The sequence below is a fragment of the Pomacea canaliculata genome, linkage group LG7 (genome assembly GCF_003073045.1).
Source record: "Pomacea canaliculata isolate SZHN2017 linkage group LG7, ASM307304v1, whole genome shotgun sequence".
Classification (NCBI taxonomy): Eukaryota; Metazoa; Mollusca; class Gastropoda; order Architaenioglossa; family Ampullariidae; genus Pomacea; species Pomacea canaliculata.
In genome coordinates, this window is record NC_037596.1 from 23,739,264 (window position 1) to 23,755,763 (window position 16,500).

At 45.5% G+C, this 16,500-nt stretch overlaps 1 protein-coding gene across 8 annotated transcripts in view; it reads left to right on the plus strand.

The window, feature by feature from the left end:
• The window catches only part of LOC112568014 (roundabout homolog 1-like), a 278,799-nt gene that overhangs the window by 184,314 nt on the left and 77,985 nt on the right, over positions 1-16,500 (plus strand). For all 8 annotated transcript variants that reach the window (XM_025244995.1, XM_025244993.1, XM_025244994.1 and 5 more), the window contains one exon: positions 9,966-10,217. In XM_025244995.1, coding sequence (XP_025100780.1) covers positions 10,079-10,217 — 139 coding nt within the window. In that variant the 5' untranslated portion in view covers positions 9,966-10,078. The remainder of the gene's footprint in view (positions 1-9,965; positions 10,218-16,500) is intronic.

The following is a 16,500-nucleotide window of genomic DNA, read 5'->3' on the forward strand; positions in this document are numbered from 1 at the left end:
AACGTGCGCAGTCCTACAGAAAACTGGTTGGAATTTTGTCTTTTAAAATTTGTTTCTAATCGAATAAACGAAGTGTAGTTTTTTTCAGTTTGTTATAATCTTGCTATAGTTGTCATCATATGCCTATAAAAATTATATAAATGCTCTTTCGATGAACTTTCAAGAAACATATCGAGCAAAGAGCAGTTCAGATGTAGGTTCATTTATAAAAAGTCAAGTGCAATTTAATGTTTAGGAAAAGTAACCGCTGACCTCAAAATCTGCATTTATTTTAACTTTCACAGAAAGAACATTTATTAGTTTGGTTATGGAACGGAAGATATCCACCTTTATTAGCTAACATCGTTGGAAGGTCGCCTGTTGTGCTTGTCGTTTGAGCGCCGGCAGTCGTAGGATACGACGCAAGATCGGCTCAGTTCGGCTCATCATCGGCAACAGTCGGTACATCTTCGGTAGTTTTCGGCTCGAAGTCGGAAAGAAGGCATCAATCGCTCATAAAGGATGCGGAGTCTGATTCACACCCAAATGTCTAAATTTAAATGTTGTTCTCCACCACCTTTGAGGAAGCCCGACTCACAGGAGAAAGAGTTCATGAATATGTTCAACACTTTTTCTTTACTCATGAATAGTCTTCACGGATAAGCTACACTCAGAGTTATTCATGATTATCGCGAGAGGCAGTTTTATTTTTAACCTCGTCCATTTGTCTTGTCTTTAGTATTTTAACTAACTGAAGAAAAGTTACACTTCCTGCTAGACCTGTGGGATTGCGATGCTAGTCTGGAATGGTCCTGTTTGCTTCTGTTGTCAGTTCCTTACTCTTCACTCAGCTGACTAATAAATACGTTGTGGATGGACGAAAGAGAGAAAAGGAGGCCACAGAGTTGTGAGGGATGGAAAAGAGATAGAGACCTTTCGCAGGAGGCCCTCAGCAGCAGACAAAGAGTAAGTAGACAAGCCCACTGTTTGTCCAAAGGGCCGCTACTCACGTTGACGCTGCGATAGAGTCCCCTTGCCCTCGCGGAGCTCTCGTATCTGGCGAGTTCACACACGAGTATTGGCTCTTCACTTACTTCAGACACTGTGCACGGAGACCAGGTCTGGGCAAAGTGGGTTTCGGGGAGGGACTGAAGGACGGAGGTAGGTGCCGGACTAGTGTTTGACCAGACGTGAAAGTTAACTTCTCGAGACTGCCCGATGGCCCTCCAGGAAAAAAAGGGGCAGAGATCGAGGACCTTACTACCTAAGGGAGTTTTTTTTATGGAATATACTCATAGAAAGATCATTCCTCCCTGACTTTTCGAGTAGTATTTTTAAATAACGAAATACAGAAAGAGAACAGGACGGGTTAGAAGGGGAAGGATGTCCGATGTAATGATAACAAGATGTATTTCGTGTGTTGTGAACAAACTTTATGTCTGGATATTTCCATGTGCCCGACATCTGAGTACACCAGTTTGCATCTATTGTTAGTATAATCGTCTAGCTGTTCTTTCGTTGTATATGTTTACATAAATTCAATGGATGGGAGCAAATAAAAGTGGATGCACCATTGGTTATCCCACGCTTCATTTTGATAGATCTTTATTCCACCTAATCTGTTTTGATGTCCCTTCCCACCTCCCGTACTTTTTTTTTTTTTTTAAATGAATTATTTTCAGCTTGAAACAAATTTTAAGTACAACCTTATCGTCCCTACCCTCAGGTTGTAGCTCTAATGTGGATGGCAGACGTGTCTGGCAGAGCGCGTGAGGAGATTCGGAGGATAAAAGCTGGGAAAAACTTGTTATTAAGACTGGGAAGACGAGATCAATGTGCCTTTGCGACAGGTAGAGGACAGATAGATGAGATAGGTCTGTTTGTTACAAAGGTCAGAGTACAGGTGCAGAAAAGATTTTCTTTTCCAATGTGCCGACCCCATGTTGAAACCGAGAGAGTGATGCGTGGAGGGTAGGTGGGGTAGGAGGATCAGAGAGGGATGAAAGCCCTTCCTGAGCAGGGAGCTTAGAGGCGTGCATCGCACGTGTACAAATCAGCAGCCAGTAGGTATGCCAGCCATGCATGTTTATCACTGGTTCTACCTCTCTGGCACACACACAGGTACTCAATAGCTACTGAGGGCTGACATCCTTGCAATGATAAACACAGGTGACTGACTGACTGCCGACCCCTGGGTGTAGTGTACACAGCCAACAGAAAAATTCGCCTTATTGTAGTTTATTCTGCGTCTTAGCCTGGGGCCAGAGCCATGAACCAGAAGTACACATAAAACTCGGGGTTTGCATTTACCACAGCCTAACACCTGCAGCAAGACATTGTACACCCTACCCACGATTGTCACCTCGAGATTATCACCCGGGATCTTCGGTCCGTCTGTCTTTAGTTCCAAGACCTCAGTCGCTAACCCTGAGGTAAGGTTACCCCTGCCTCGTGCCAACGTCTGGCACGTGCTCGGTGTCTTCGATCTCCTAGCACAAGGTCCAGAGTGCAAGACTCACCCGGGGACTGGACTGGAAAACATTTTCGTCTAAACCCACAGCTGTTTGCATGATTTATTAATAAACAAGGTAAGAGATGAAGGAGATAGTCGGCCATTGGGACTATCGCAACAGTCGATTTCTGTTATCATGCTGACTGTTCTTTTTCGGTCTTTGAGCTTAATAATAAAATTATTGTTTGCACCTGTTTTCATCAGGTAACATTTCTAGGCCTGGAATTTCTGAAAAATGATGTTGATTGCTGTCTGTATTATGAACTTTCTTACCCCTCCCATCCCCCACAAAAGCTCCCATTCGTCCCTCACCGAGACGTGTCGCAGCCTGTCCGGGGGTCCCGCTCAGGTGGTGGTGGTGGTTGTGGTGGTGGTGGCGGTGGTGGTTGTTGGAGTGTTTTGAAGCAACGAGTGCGATGCTGCGTCAGGAAAGCAGTGGTCACGCGCCTGCTGTTTGCCTCGTGGCCGCCGGATGACCCTTACGTGTCTAGGTACTGGTCATTAACGGGGAGAGGGAGGAGGAGAGGGTCCGGTGGGGTGCTCGTACATTGTTTTCCTCTACCCACCTTCCTCCTCTCCGTGCTGCTGCTGCAGCAATGCTGATGCCGTGCCGCTGTCATCGACTGCGGTGCTGCACGTCATCTGCCGTCTGCTGCATGATGATGCGCTGTCTCCGTGGCGTGCGTGGTGTGTGCACGCGGGTCCCAATTCCACCCCCTCGGGGCCAGCAATGTTTGTCTCTCGTGGCTAAAGTCAGGTCTTGCAGATCTTGTGGTACAGCCTTGCAGCACACCTGTCTGACTCACCCAAACCTCGTTTTGTTTCTCCCTTCTGGAGCCACGCCACCGTCCGTCCGTCCTCACACCACACGTAAGCATTGTATTGGTATTTGTCATTTGTCATTGTCTTTGTCATTGTCTTTGTCATTGTCTTTGTCACCCCTGTCACGGCCATTGTCCCTGTCATTTGTTATTCTCTTTGTCATTGTTATTCTCATCTGTTGTTGTCATCACTATTATTTTTGTCTTCTTACCGCGTCTTCATTTCACGATACAAATTGTCAGCTTCTCAAGGGACTTTTTTCTATTTTCAAAATTTGAACAGATGTCGTAAAAGTTTGTTTTATTTCAAGGAAAATCCTGACACAGAAAACCAATCGTCTTCTTTTAAAACATTCACTATTATTGTTGTAATGTTGATGTTCTTGTCGTTCGAAGTGTTGTTGTGGTTGTCGTGTTATCTTTTTCGCATAGAGCTTCATTTTCTCTTTCGGGTCCACTACTAAACACACACTTTCTCAAAGAAATTTTCGTCCGGGGGATGTGGGTCAACGTCTGCTATTTTTATGTTATGACCTATATTCGAGAACTGCCGCGTCACCGGTTAGTCATCTTGTAATCTCATCCTTAAAACGAGACTTGGTCGAGGTGTCAGGTTTCCATCCATCGTCTTTAAAGATCGCAAGTCGTGATTTGAAGGATTGATGTTGCTTGTGTCACTTTTATGTCCTGGAGCTGAGGTTTGTCAACCGTGTCAACATGTGCAGCTGCTTGGTAAATAGCTAGCTCTTCTCTTTCTAACTTTTTCTTTGTCTCTATCGTTCTGTCTCTCACAATCGCATTTTTGTCGCTCGCTGTCCCTCCTTATCTCTGTCTCTGGTTATTATCTCCATGTTCTGCCGCTGAAGCCCTATGTGGGATTGTTTCTAATACATTATGTAAAAGAGCTTTGCTGCAGCAACTGTTAATATTGTCAGTGTCACTATTGATAGTGTCGCTGTCACTGTCTGCGAAGTGATAGCTAGCACTAGAGATGGTGGGCGTTGCTAATGGCAACAGCAGCAAAACATTGTTGTAAACTTGAGAAGTTCGCGAAATGCGATCTCGCGAGATTCGCCGTCATCTCGCCTTGCAGTGAGATATCAGCTGACCTGGACCTCGCACATCTCGACATTGAGAATGGATAACCTGTGTAGACAGGTATAATGGCTAGTAAATAAAAATGTTTGAGAAAAGTGGAGAGAAAATAAGATCTGCGTGTAACATTTTTCCCCCCATCGCTTAGAAAGGGATGTCACTCCCAAGAAAGCTTCACCAAGATTTTGCGTAAAGGACGTAAACGATGAGAAGTCATGGGTAACAGTCAAAGGTCGGAGGTCACGTAGTATAAAAGATTGTGGAATAACAAAATATTCGAAAACTATTTTTAGCGTCTTGTGATGAAATGACAGCGGCGCAGTTCTACAAGAATATTAAAAGCAACGACACTCATGAATTTTTTTTAACATTTTGTTGACATCTGGGGATTGAGATCAGGGTAATATTACTACACGTGCACCGTTGCCTCTCGTTTTCCTGCTGTTGAACTTTGACCCCATCATGTTTATGCTGTGGTCTAACCAAACATTTACCAAATTAAACTAAGATTAACTCATTCCCCTTTTATTTTGTGGATGGACAACACTGGTGAAAGGGATTTTGTTTTTAAAGGGTGGGAGTGGGGTTACTGCCATTATGAAATGGAAGAAGAGAAAACGAGAGAGAGAGTCTGTGTGTGTGTGTTTTCGGGCGTTTTTAATGTGGAAGACCAAAGTGCCTCTTTTGAAAAGCCTGGTTAGGTACCCAGAATCTTTTTTTCTGTTTTTGACGTTAATTACAGTTGAGTGAGTGGCTAGCTTGTCATTTAAAGGGCTGGGAAGAGAACTTAGCTTCTGTAGTTTTCTTTTAAATTCAAGGGCTGTGAGAGGTTGAGGGGGTGAGGATAGGAAAGGACGGTGTTTTTATTCCTTTGGCTGCCATGGGTAGATAACTAGCTTCGCATGTCATCGTGTCGGCCCCAAGAGATGGACCTATTTGTGTCGGAGTGAATAGATGTTACTAGGCTTAACTCCCTTTACAACCCCACGAGTGGGCGGGAAGGCATAAAAATTCGTAGTATAAAAAAAAAAAAAAAGGAATATCATCCTCCACCCCCAAACTTCTACCTCCCCCTCCCCAAGAAGAGAATAAGGAGAAATCCTTCGGTTTGTAACGGCGTGATTTGAATAGGCGCCTGTAAACTTGAGATAAGTGCGTAGGGTCTATAGGGGTTTGTGGGTGAGTGTGGGCAGATAATTCCCACCTTTTATGCCCCTTTTTTTCATGACGCTATTAAAAATGATGCCCTATACACCGCCGAAGTATGACAGCCGTTGTGTGTTGTGGCTTCTAGACAAATCTCTAATGTCAGCAACTTACCCTCCCCCTTCTCGTGAAGGGAAAAACACCTAAACTTCCCTCCGGGCCTTTAGAGGCCTGGCAGGTGTCAAGGTCGGGAGGTCACCTCGGCGTGTGACCCTTTTGTCTAAGACAGGAAGTGGGAAATGTAGTTGCCTTCTAGCTGGTGTTGTTTCAAGCAAAGCTCGCCAAAGCTTTTGTTTTGTGTTGATGGCTTGCGTCATGAGGTACAGTTGGCCCTCGGCCTGGTCTCGATGGGCGTTGCACTCATTCTGTTTGTTGGATGTTTTTTGGGGGGTTAGGGTGGTGCTGGGTGGGCGTAGAGTTAAGAATCGTGTTTAATTTGAGGTTGCATGTTCATGTGAAGTTGACTTCCGGCCATGTGTGTGTGAGAGAGAACAACGGTGACGTGTTTAGACATGGGTGATGTGAGTGCGGAAGAAGTCAGGGATGCAAGTCCTTCTTTCTGTTTTCTTAAATTTGGTGACTGGAACTTCCCAACTCTCCTAAGTCCATCCTCTAATCTCCATCAGTGTTAATCAAACCTAAAAATGGATGAACGAGGATGAAAGAATCCTCCTCACGAAAGAAATGTGGGAGTAGTAGGAGAAAGCTTTATGATCACATGTCTGATATAGTAAGCCTTTGGTGACGTATCTGTACATAAGTAATACATTTAGTGTTACATTTTGTCATGGGTTAGCTAGACCTTCCTCATCCCGGGCATATCAGGACTATCACTGAAGTATTTCAATTCTGTTATTGTAATTAAATTATTGAAACAGAACACTTCTTAGAATGATTTCCCTTGGACAGTCATGTCAGATCGTTCCCCTCCGTCTCAGGTCATAGTTCACAGGTCACACGTGCAGGCAACCTGCCGCACTGTCCACTCGGTCCAGCTGGTCGCTACGGCTGCCTGCCTTTGATATTTCCGCCTCGTCGGTCGTTTTCAAGCCTGACTTGCTTCTTTGATGGTGGCCGATAGATTGTGAGGGAGATGGGAGTTCCTGTCAGCGGGCAGTTCCTTTAGCTCCTTCCTTGGTCCTGTGGCAGTCGCGGACCGGGAGCGGTCAGCCGTGAACGGTTCACGAGGTCCGGACACCTGGGAGGCAAGGTGGGCCTAACTGGGCACGCCTCCTCCTCCTCCCTCGCACCCCGGGTGGCGTCCTGGCCCTGGCCTGTCAGAGTTAGCTTCCCTTTGTCCCTCGTAAGTTATTGATCGGCCAGCTTCCGAACCTTCTCGCGTGGGCGTTGCTCGGTGACGCTTGAATGACGTCACCAGCTAACCTAATGCTGGGACAGATTGGCCTCGCGCAGCTTCCTGTCCTGTACCGGAAATTGGGTTCGTTCGCACTGTTAATGAGTCGGCGCTGCACGAAGGCTTTGTTTCTATTCCGGAAGTGACCGCCAGTGCCTGCCCCGAAGCGGCACATTGCGAAAAAAAAATAATAAAAAAGAAATATGTTGCTCTGTCATTAGCAATACATTATGTTGTAATAACCAACAGCTACTGGAAAAAAATGCTATACCAATCTCCTGCATGGATGTCCGGAAAAATGGATTTAGGTAGTGCAGGGATCACGTGGTCAAAACAGGGAAAGCTGGACATGTCCTTCTTGATAATTTAACCAGGTAAGAATGGTTCAGGTGTAGAATAGTAAAGATAATCTGCATACACAAAATATTTGTCGGTTAAAATGAAACATCCTTGGAATGTCACGCTTACTAAGTAGCTTGTAGTCCCAAGGAAGGAATACAATAGAGAATCTTCCATGGGTCGGGCATTGCCTCGCCAGCCACCCTTGATGTGAAAGAGAAAAAAAAGAAGCGACCTTTGACACTAAGCCGCCCTGTCCTTGCAGACAGAACCTGTTGACTGGGGCCTTGTCCTACCTTAGAGCCGCTGGGGCGTGACTGACAGAGGCTAAGTGGCCGGAAGTGGGTGGAGTGGGGTGGCTGGACAACCCTGGGGGTCAGCGTTTGTCCTGGACAAAGCTTCAAGTGTGTCAAAGGGGTGTTGAGGGCTGTCAAAGTGGGAAGGAGTCATCCTCCGGGTGGCAAGTCCCACACCTTGCGTGTGGTGGGTCTCGGTGCTGATTTATGGTTGGCTGACAATGCGTTCTCAGGTTTTCATCGATAAACCAGCAGTCACTTGGTAAACAAGACTTGTTTTATCAGGTCTGATATACTATCAGGTATACTACAACGCTGCTCTCCAGTAATTCTACAATATGCACTCTTAAAGTAATTTTTTTAAAATATCTATGTTTTATTCATTCTTGTTTTTTATTTAAGGCTTCAAATCATTTGACCAAGTTTTTTTTTTTTTATGAAGTTAACATTTAGAGAGACAGATGCTCTACCCTATAATTGGGCCAAGCTGAAATACTTTAGGTGACAGTGAAACAAATGATACAAGGTTGACAGCCACTTCTGAATCAGATAACTACCTGATAGATGAAAAAAATGGAGATTGGATAATTCTGCATCCTACATTCAGTAAAGCTCTTTTTAATTCCATCCTTTGTGCCAACAGCCAGACCATTCCCATTATGAACACCACCATGAACACTTGTCATTTTTCAGACAAATCTTTGCTTGCCTCTCTGCTCCACCCATTCACCCCCAACCACCACCCAACCACACGAATCTCCGCCTTTTTTCTTTTTTATATTCCAGAACTGTCATTCACTTTGGATTCTATCGACGAAAGTGCCGAGCGTCCAGTTATTTTTAGCTCTTGACGCCCAGAGGAGCAAGAGTAGCAGCGCGTGAGATAAAACGGTCTGGCTTCTGGAATCGGAACGCTGAGGGACACCCTTTCGGAGGCCATCGTTTTGACGCCGAAGAAATCATTTCCTCATCTGTATTTATTATACAGGGGTCAGAAGCCTGCCTTGTATACCCCACTAGGTCCCTCATGCTTTTCACCATTAACCCTGAACCTTATTCCTTCTCTTTATTAAATAATAGCTTCCCTCGTGTCGCTTCCTCGAGTGTGTTGCCAATATTTAGGGATTGATGACTGGTGAGTTAAAAAAAAACCTAACAAAAGCGAGGAGATTTTAACACCTTTGAAAAAAAAGGAAAAAAAATAGCAACGGTGATTGTGATAGGAGTGTAGGAAAGGGAAGTAACAACACGATGGGGAGAGTAACTCCTTGGTGGTTCCAGCGGGAAGCGGGGCTGTGATTGGCCACTTTACGTGCCCTGCGCTCGCTCGCTCGATTGCCTCGTTAAAAATGCAAATTAATTTAGGCGCAGTGCGTGCGGCGTGAGCTCGAGACCCGATCCACGTCGTCCTGCTGTCAGATCGCAGGTTTGTTGGTTTATTGAGGTGAGGTACTCGTCCATCTTCTATCTCTGGTTTATTGAGGTGATGTACTCGTCCATCTTCTATCTCTGGTTTATTGAGGTGATGTACTCGTCCATCTTCTATCTCTGGTTTATTGCGGTGATGTACTCGTCCATCTTCTATCTCTGGTTTATTGAGGTGAGGTACTCGTCCATCTTATATCTCTGGTTTATTGAGGTGATATACTCGTCCGTCTTCTATCTCTGGTTTATTGAGGTGATGTACTCGTCCATCTTCTATCTCTGGTTTATTGAGGTGATGTACTCGTCCATCTCTGGTTTATTGAGGTGATGTACTCGGACTATTTCACATGACTAGTTTATTCAGGTTTAATTGAACTCAAGACATCAGTACATGTTTGTATTATCAACGGAAGTCTAAACTTTCTTCACTGCTGCTTGTCCTCTTCATCAAAGTCGTCATTGTCGTCATCTTCATTCTCTTAAACATCCATATTTTCTTTTTACATCCTGTGGAGGTCTCCCTCGTTAAAAGTAAACAAAAATGTGGCATGGTCGTTGGATAACCCACTTCAGAGAGAGTTTTTATTTGAGCAAACAAAAACTCACTTCGTCAGTCAGGCTGACATGACAGTTCAACAAACCATGACCAGCAATTATCAAGATAGTTAAACTTCTTCATCATGTTCCAAAAAGTATTTTAAAATCTTTGTCAAAACCTCTAAAAAAGTCAGTTTGCTGAGTTAGCACAATGCTACCCGATCTGTCGATGTTCGATTTTCTTTTCTTTTTTTTTTTTTTCCGCGAATGCTGAAACCCCAGACAGGATTTTTTTTTCCTCACAGGGGAGCGATGAGAATAAATAACTAATTAAATAATAAAGACAAGACCTGTCTTTGCTAGGTTTCTAACCAGAGCGCTGCCACTTTCTTGTTTGACAGGTGTACCGCGGACTTCACACCTAAGGCTGGGATACTTTGCCTTCAGCGCCCGGACGTCAGTCAAGCGTCACGTGACCGCCCATGCGTGGCTTCCCGGTGAAGGAGCATGAAGGATGAGTGGGTGGCGGCCAAGGATTTACCCCCGACCGGCCGGCGCTGGTGCTGGTGGCGTCGTCGCGGTTACCACAGTGGCTATCGTCCTCATCGTCGGCGTCGTTCTTAGTGCTGCAGTGAGAGTCGTGGCGACAGAAGGTAAGCTCCCTTGTGTCTACTGTCCCCGATTCCCCTCCCTATCTATTTTTATCTTGACATTTAGTTTTATCCCCTGACATCTCTTTTTCTCTTTTTATCTTAACATCTTCACGCCAAAATGACTAATGACAAATAACCAACTTTTTTTTATCCCAGTGGACATTTCTAATTTTAGAAATGTGATCAGTTACAAAATATAAAAAAAGTTGACATTTTTACCAACATCGACATCAAGCAAGTCCATTTTACCACTCACCCGCCAAATCCTCTTTAAAACACTATCCGTGATGCATTTCGTGAAAGGGGCTTCATTGAATCTTCTTTCATTCATTTTTTTCTTTTCTTCTCCCCCAACCCCATGATGTCACCCCACCACTGAGTTCATTTCTTGAAGAGACTGCTGCGTTGTTTATTGATGTAGTTTACTGTTGATGGTGCAGTTATTTGTTATTGATATGGGGTAGATATTCTTATCATCGATGGCGTAGATGTTTCTTATTGATGATGTCGTAGGACGTGGTTGCATCCCGATACACTTTGACCCCATTCATACACCACGTGACCATAGTGTAGGTCGGAGATGCTGATTGGGTCAAATCGTGCCCGTGCACTCGTGTGAAGATTCCTCACAGGTTTGTGGTGATCACCGACAACTGAAAGGTCGTTGGTTGGTGACCAACATTACTTGGACTGTGGAGAAGTCAAAGCAAGCTCGCATGAGGTCACGGTTTGGTTCAATGTCCATCGAACCGCTGTGCATTGTGGGCATGATGTGATGGCTGGACTCCAGAACGGGAGGCAAACGGGGATAGGCGTTCTTTCGATAATTATTAGCTTTATATCACAAGTCATTTCCGGTAGATGGTGACGGGTCGTAGTCGTTCACGATATGATCGGTATGCGATGAAAAGGCCTCAATAGCCTTATAATGCTGTCAGTAGTTTTGATGTTCGTAGCTGACTTGCATGCAGCTGGCCTATACTTAATGTTCAGGGGCGGCTGCCAGAAATAAAACACCATTACAGCGCTGTGACCCCCATAGGCCACGGTATTGACCTTCTGTGGATCGCGGGGAGAGAACTGGTCGTCCAGGGGAAATAACCGTGTCTCGGGTGAGCCTAAGCAGAATGGCCTGTTGGTGCGCGTGGCTAATGAAGTGAAAGCTGTTTTACTTTCCCAGGCCCGTGCTATACCTCTCGGGCACGGCCTCCTGAGTGAGAGAAGGAGGGTAGGAGACGGTGGTTGGGGGTTGAGGGACGGGGGATACCCATAGGCAAGCCTTCCCTCCGTCCTTCCCTGGAGCCAATAATCGAGCACATCTTTTGCGCAGAGTTGCAGCCCGCTGGCCAGCCGCTGTGTGGCGCTGCATGATTGAATCAGACACAAAGGCAGGGGACTTGTCGCTACGAAGATAGCGCTAATCAATGCTAGCGACATTTTTCATTTTGTCGCTAAACGTAGATCAGCCCGGCTTAGTGGTCGGACTCCATCTCGTCCAAGGTCCTGGGTGCGGATGGGTTGGTACAGTCCTGGGGGGTGTGTAAGGGAGGATGGTGTTAGTGGGGGATTCCTGCATGACAGATATAATTAGCAGGTCTGCTTTTCTTTTCTCTTCTCGTGCCAGCGTGATGTTTATTGTGAGGGCAAAGAACGGAGGGGAAGAGGAAAGGGGATTATGAGGTGGGGGACTTTTTGTTAGAGAAGAGGCCATTAGCTGATCAATGATCCATAAATAGCTGATCGATGAGAGGGGTTGATGGAAAGGATGGTGCGAGGGAGAGACTTTTCTGTCGAGGACGATAGGCTTACGAAGCGATTGGTGGGCCGCCGACTCAATGACTGAAGCAGTCAACGTCGTTGGTACGTGATTCGCCTGACATGTGGTCTGGCAAAGACTGTTGCCCATGGAATGAAAAGCAGCTTGCAGCTCGTCAGGGTCAGGATCAGTGTCAGGTTCAAGGCCAGGATTTGTACCAAGTCAAGACTGGTACTCAGAGTTAAAGCGGCTTTGCGCTTGGTATTTATTTATGTACCATGATAATTTGAAACATGTCCTCCATAAGAAAAGGATTTGAAGAAGAATAAAATAAAACATCCAACAAAAATCAATGTAAGTGTGCAGATGAACTCGAAGCTGCTTGCTTGGGTCTCGAAGGGAAAAACAAAGACTCAATAAATATAAATGGTAAAGGGTTTGTCCAAAAGTCTGAGAATTCATTCCTTGTTTACTTTGTAGATTGCTTTTTGATGTTCTTTCTGGAAACAAACAACATTATTTTCAATTAGGGAAGGAGAAAGTTTGAAATTTTAAGAATTTTTGGAAGTATTCATCAGGACAGGTATAAGATGGTCTCTTCTGTTCGATGACGTAGTCTTCATGTCCTTTGACCTCGTCTTATCACAGACAACATCATCCGTGGACAGCTTTCCTCTAGAACATTTGACAACAACGATGGTCTGCAAGACCCAAGTTCCCAGACTTCCAGCGCCACCTAGAGAATGCTCACGTGCCAGGGGGCTGCATGTCGTGCGGAACCCTATCCTGTTCCTACGGGGGTCGAGGTCACGGGGAGATACGGTCGTCTGCTCTGCCCTGGAAGCTGAGCTGTGACGGGTGACAAGCAGTACAGATCAGGGTCACTTCTCACAGCTTCTCTTCCTCTCAGCCTCCTCCAGAGCCCGCTCGTCTGCTCTTTGTCCAGGCAATTATGGGATTAGTTCGGGAACTGAAGTGTGCTTTCGGTCTGTTGTGCCGTCTGCCTGTCTTTCTTTCACGGTCGTATAGAATTTAAGACAGCTCCTGTCACAAGTGATTGTGAGCTTATGTCTTTCCTAGAGTGTTTATTTAGTCCTGCGTTGTTGACAAAGCTCGGTTATGTCCTGATTATTGGTGATAAGGGGAAGTAGAGTGGGAGTATCTTGATTACGAGGTTCATCAGGTTTAGTTTTGTTGGGAGGGTGGGCGACTAATAAAATCGAATGTACTTTGAATAAGCTAGTTTCTACAAAACAAGTTCAACTCTCTTCTTTTTCACAAACAAAGGCATTAACACCATTATAAATTTTCGGGTATTAATACATTTTGAACTGAAAACACTAAGAATTTGAAATCCTGTAGACAATTTTATATTCTGGACAAACAACATCTTTAAGTTTCGATCCTCACGGGTTCTATTTCTTTAAACCTTGGAACTCGCACAGGTTTTAAAACCTTTTCGCCGAGAATGGAGTGCTGCTGATAAGAAACTATCTGACTTGGGGGTTGGTAATAAGCGGAGGTCTTCGACCTAAATGTTTTTGTTCGGCAGAAGTTTACTGAGATATCCTGCTGTCTGCCTCCCCTTCTACCCTCACCATCCACCCTTCATCCTCATCCCCTTCGGGAAGCATTGATGGGTTAATTTCCTCGGTGGCCATAGGGCGCTAAAGTCTGTTTCGTCAAGTAACACTAGCAACGCCTACAGAATCTTTATTTATTTTTGTTTACATTCGACAACCGTCACTCACCATCCCCGTGACCTCGATCTCGATGGACCCCTCGAGCTGCACGCTGAACCTGATGACGTCGGAGTGGTTCATCCAATGGAATGTGTGGTTACAATTTCGGAGTTTGTATAGTGACACATTTTTACGCGGTTGTCTTATGTGTAATTGTATTTGCCACAAGCACACAGCAATACAATAAAATGTTTATCTGCAATTCGCTTTGTCTCGACGGCAGGTGAAAAACGAGTTTTCGCGAGAAGCTCAACAGCGAGCGAGGTTTGTAAAGACTGACTGCCATAAAAGGTGGTGGCTGAACGGACTTCACGCACGCGCCGTGAGGAAGATAATATCAAATAAACACGAGATACAAGCAGACCAGATCTGTGATGCCGGGCAAGGGGTTATGCAACTGCAGAGAAACGTGGTTTTCGTGCAGGTGTCCAGAGGGGAAAGCACTCTTCATTTATTTTCCTCTCATGACTTCCCTTGGCTGTGATATGCGAAATGGAAGGCGAGCTTTCATCGCGTGAGGAAAGATATGCAGGGATAGGGTCCTAATGAGGCAGAAAGCACGAGCATAGTTTGATAATTCATGTCTCGAGGGAAGGAAAGCAACACGACCCTCAACTGCGTCATCGTGAGCAGACTTCAGGCTCGTGGGGTATCGCGGCAGCAGCCTGGGTATCTGGAGGAGCGCAGGTGTGTTTAGTCATGCGTGTGTCTTGACGACGGACAACAGAGACTGGGGAGGGGGATAAGACAGGTACAACAGCTTCTGACCCTTGCACCCCCGCTCCCTTACGATTTCACTTTCTCTGGTCACAGTGTGAAATTGTGAAATCGCCACCAGCTGCCGGTACTTCACTTCCACTGAACACTCACCGGGGAGGAAAGATGGGGGGAAGTAGGAAGGGGGTACACTTCGCCGCAGACAGACCCGCGTGTTGGGGGTCGAGGGTCGCGTGGAGCGACCTACCGCCGAGCGAGCGGGGACACGGGGGCGCAGGCAAGGGCAGGTCACTCCGGTGCGTTCGCGCCATCATCTCTGCCTGAGTTCACCCTGGGTAGTTCCCTTGCCTTGAGAAAGCCCTGTCACTTAGAGAAGCCAAGTTTATTTTGAATAAAAGGATATTGTTTTCATCGTACCTTGAGGTGGGGTTGGTGGAGGTGGTGACCTCATGACCTCATGCAAAAGGTATGGCGAGTGGCAAGATGATCCCAATGTGTATGCCCCGGATGTATATGTCGAGGGTAAAGTTTAGACTGTCTGACGTCTGCACCAAAAGCACTTTCTTTTTTTTATTTAAATGAAACACTCGTGGATGCTGTTTCGCCTTTAACAAGGTTCATTCATGTCCGTGTAGGTGGAACTGGTTTATTATTAATTATTTATAATTTTCAAAGGACATTCTGTGTTAGAGTGAGTTGACTGTTCTAGAGTGCTAGTAAAAAGAAAGAAAAATAAATCTTAATGGAAAAACAGAGCAGTCCGCTTATTAATTTTGTAAGACCTGTTTGTTATAGGCAGCACAAAAGGTCAGTCCCTCTTTGTTTTGCCGTCTCCATCCTCTCATGCTGACCGGATGAAAAACGTGCAACCATTCAATGTAGCGAGAGCACTCTCCTCCTATTCCCACCAAAACAAAGTACTCCCCCATCCCAAGTAAAAACAAACGCACAAAAAAAAAGTGCAAACTTCTGGGTAGAGGTAAAGGCAATTACATCTGTCAGAATTCCGAAATCTTTGTCTCGAAAGCACTCCGGGAGTAACTTCATACTCGAAGAATCTTCGTCGCCCCAGAAATTCTCATCCTTCAGAAACAAGAGCCGTTTCAGCTGGATACTGAACAGTCTTCAGTGCCTGTGCACCTCTCACATAGTTGTCTTCGCTGGATTCCTGCACACGGAGGTATTCAGAGAAATAAGCAAGCAGATTAGCTGCCAAAGAAAATAGCAGCAGGAGAGAAAGGAAGGAGGGGGGGGGGGAAGGTGAACTACAACCTTTTCGTCGCTTTTCCAGTCGACAATATTTTCTGCTCTCCCTCCCACCCGTAAACTCCGCGGGGGAGATTGGACTGCATGTCAGTGTGAAAGGGCGCCCACGAAAGTGACGTCTGCACATGCAAGCTGGTCATTATGGCTTCTCCGCTTGCCTGAGCATGAGTGGGTGACAGAGAAAAATATTACGCATGGAGAGAGCTGAAGAATATGTCTGGGTACATTCGTAATGACTTTCTGCACTCTCTGGGATCGAGAAACGTGATCTGTGAAGCTAAACTATAGCAAGTTGACAGGTTTATAACGATCTTATGGACTCAGAGGTATATGTGAAGCATGTCTGTGTGTTTGTGTGAATGTGAGAGACAAAAACAGTCTGGGAAAGTGTCGATGGGACAGAAGGTCATATCTGACAAGAAAAAACGAATTTTCTCGAATAACAGGAATGAATAAAACTTTGCACTGGTGGATTGGACTTCTGTAAAGGGGCCGACAGGCTGTTCGTATGTCGGGGTAATAGACGACGAATTGCTCGTACCTAAGACAGGAATGGGTAGTTCGTCGGGGTAAAAGAATTGTTTCTACGGATCTCGTGGGTGAAGGAGGTGTTAGCATTGTTAGTATTGGATTTCGACCGACAAAGACAAAAAGACAGACGAACTAAGGATAACAGTGTACCTGATAACAGTCAAGTCACACAAGACTGTAAAAGTTCACAGGGTAGGGGTGAGGGAAGGATGTCCTCCGTTGGAGGGGGACAGGGTTTGAAAGTTTAGGACGAGAGTTTAAAAAGAATCCT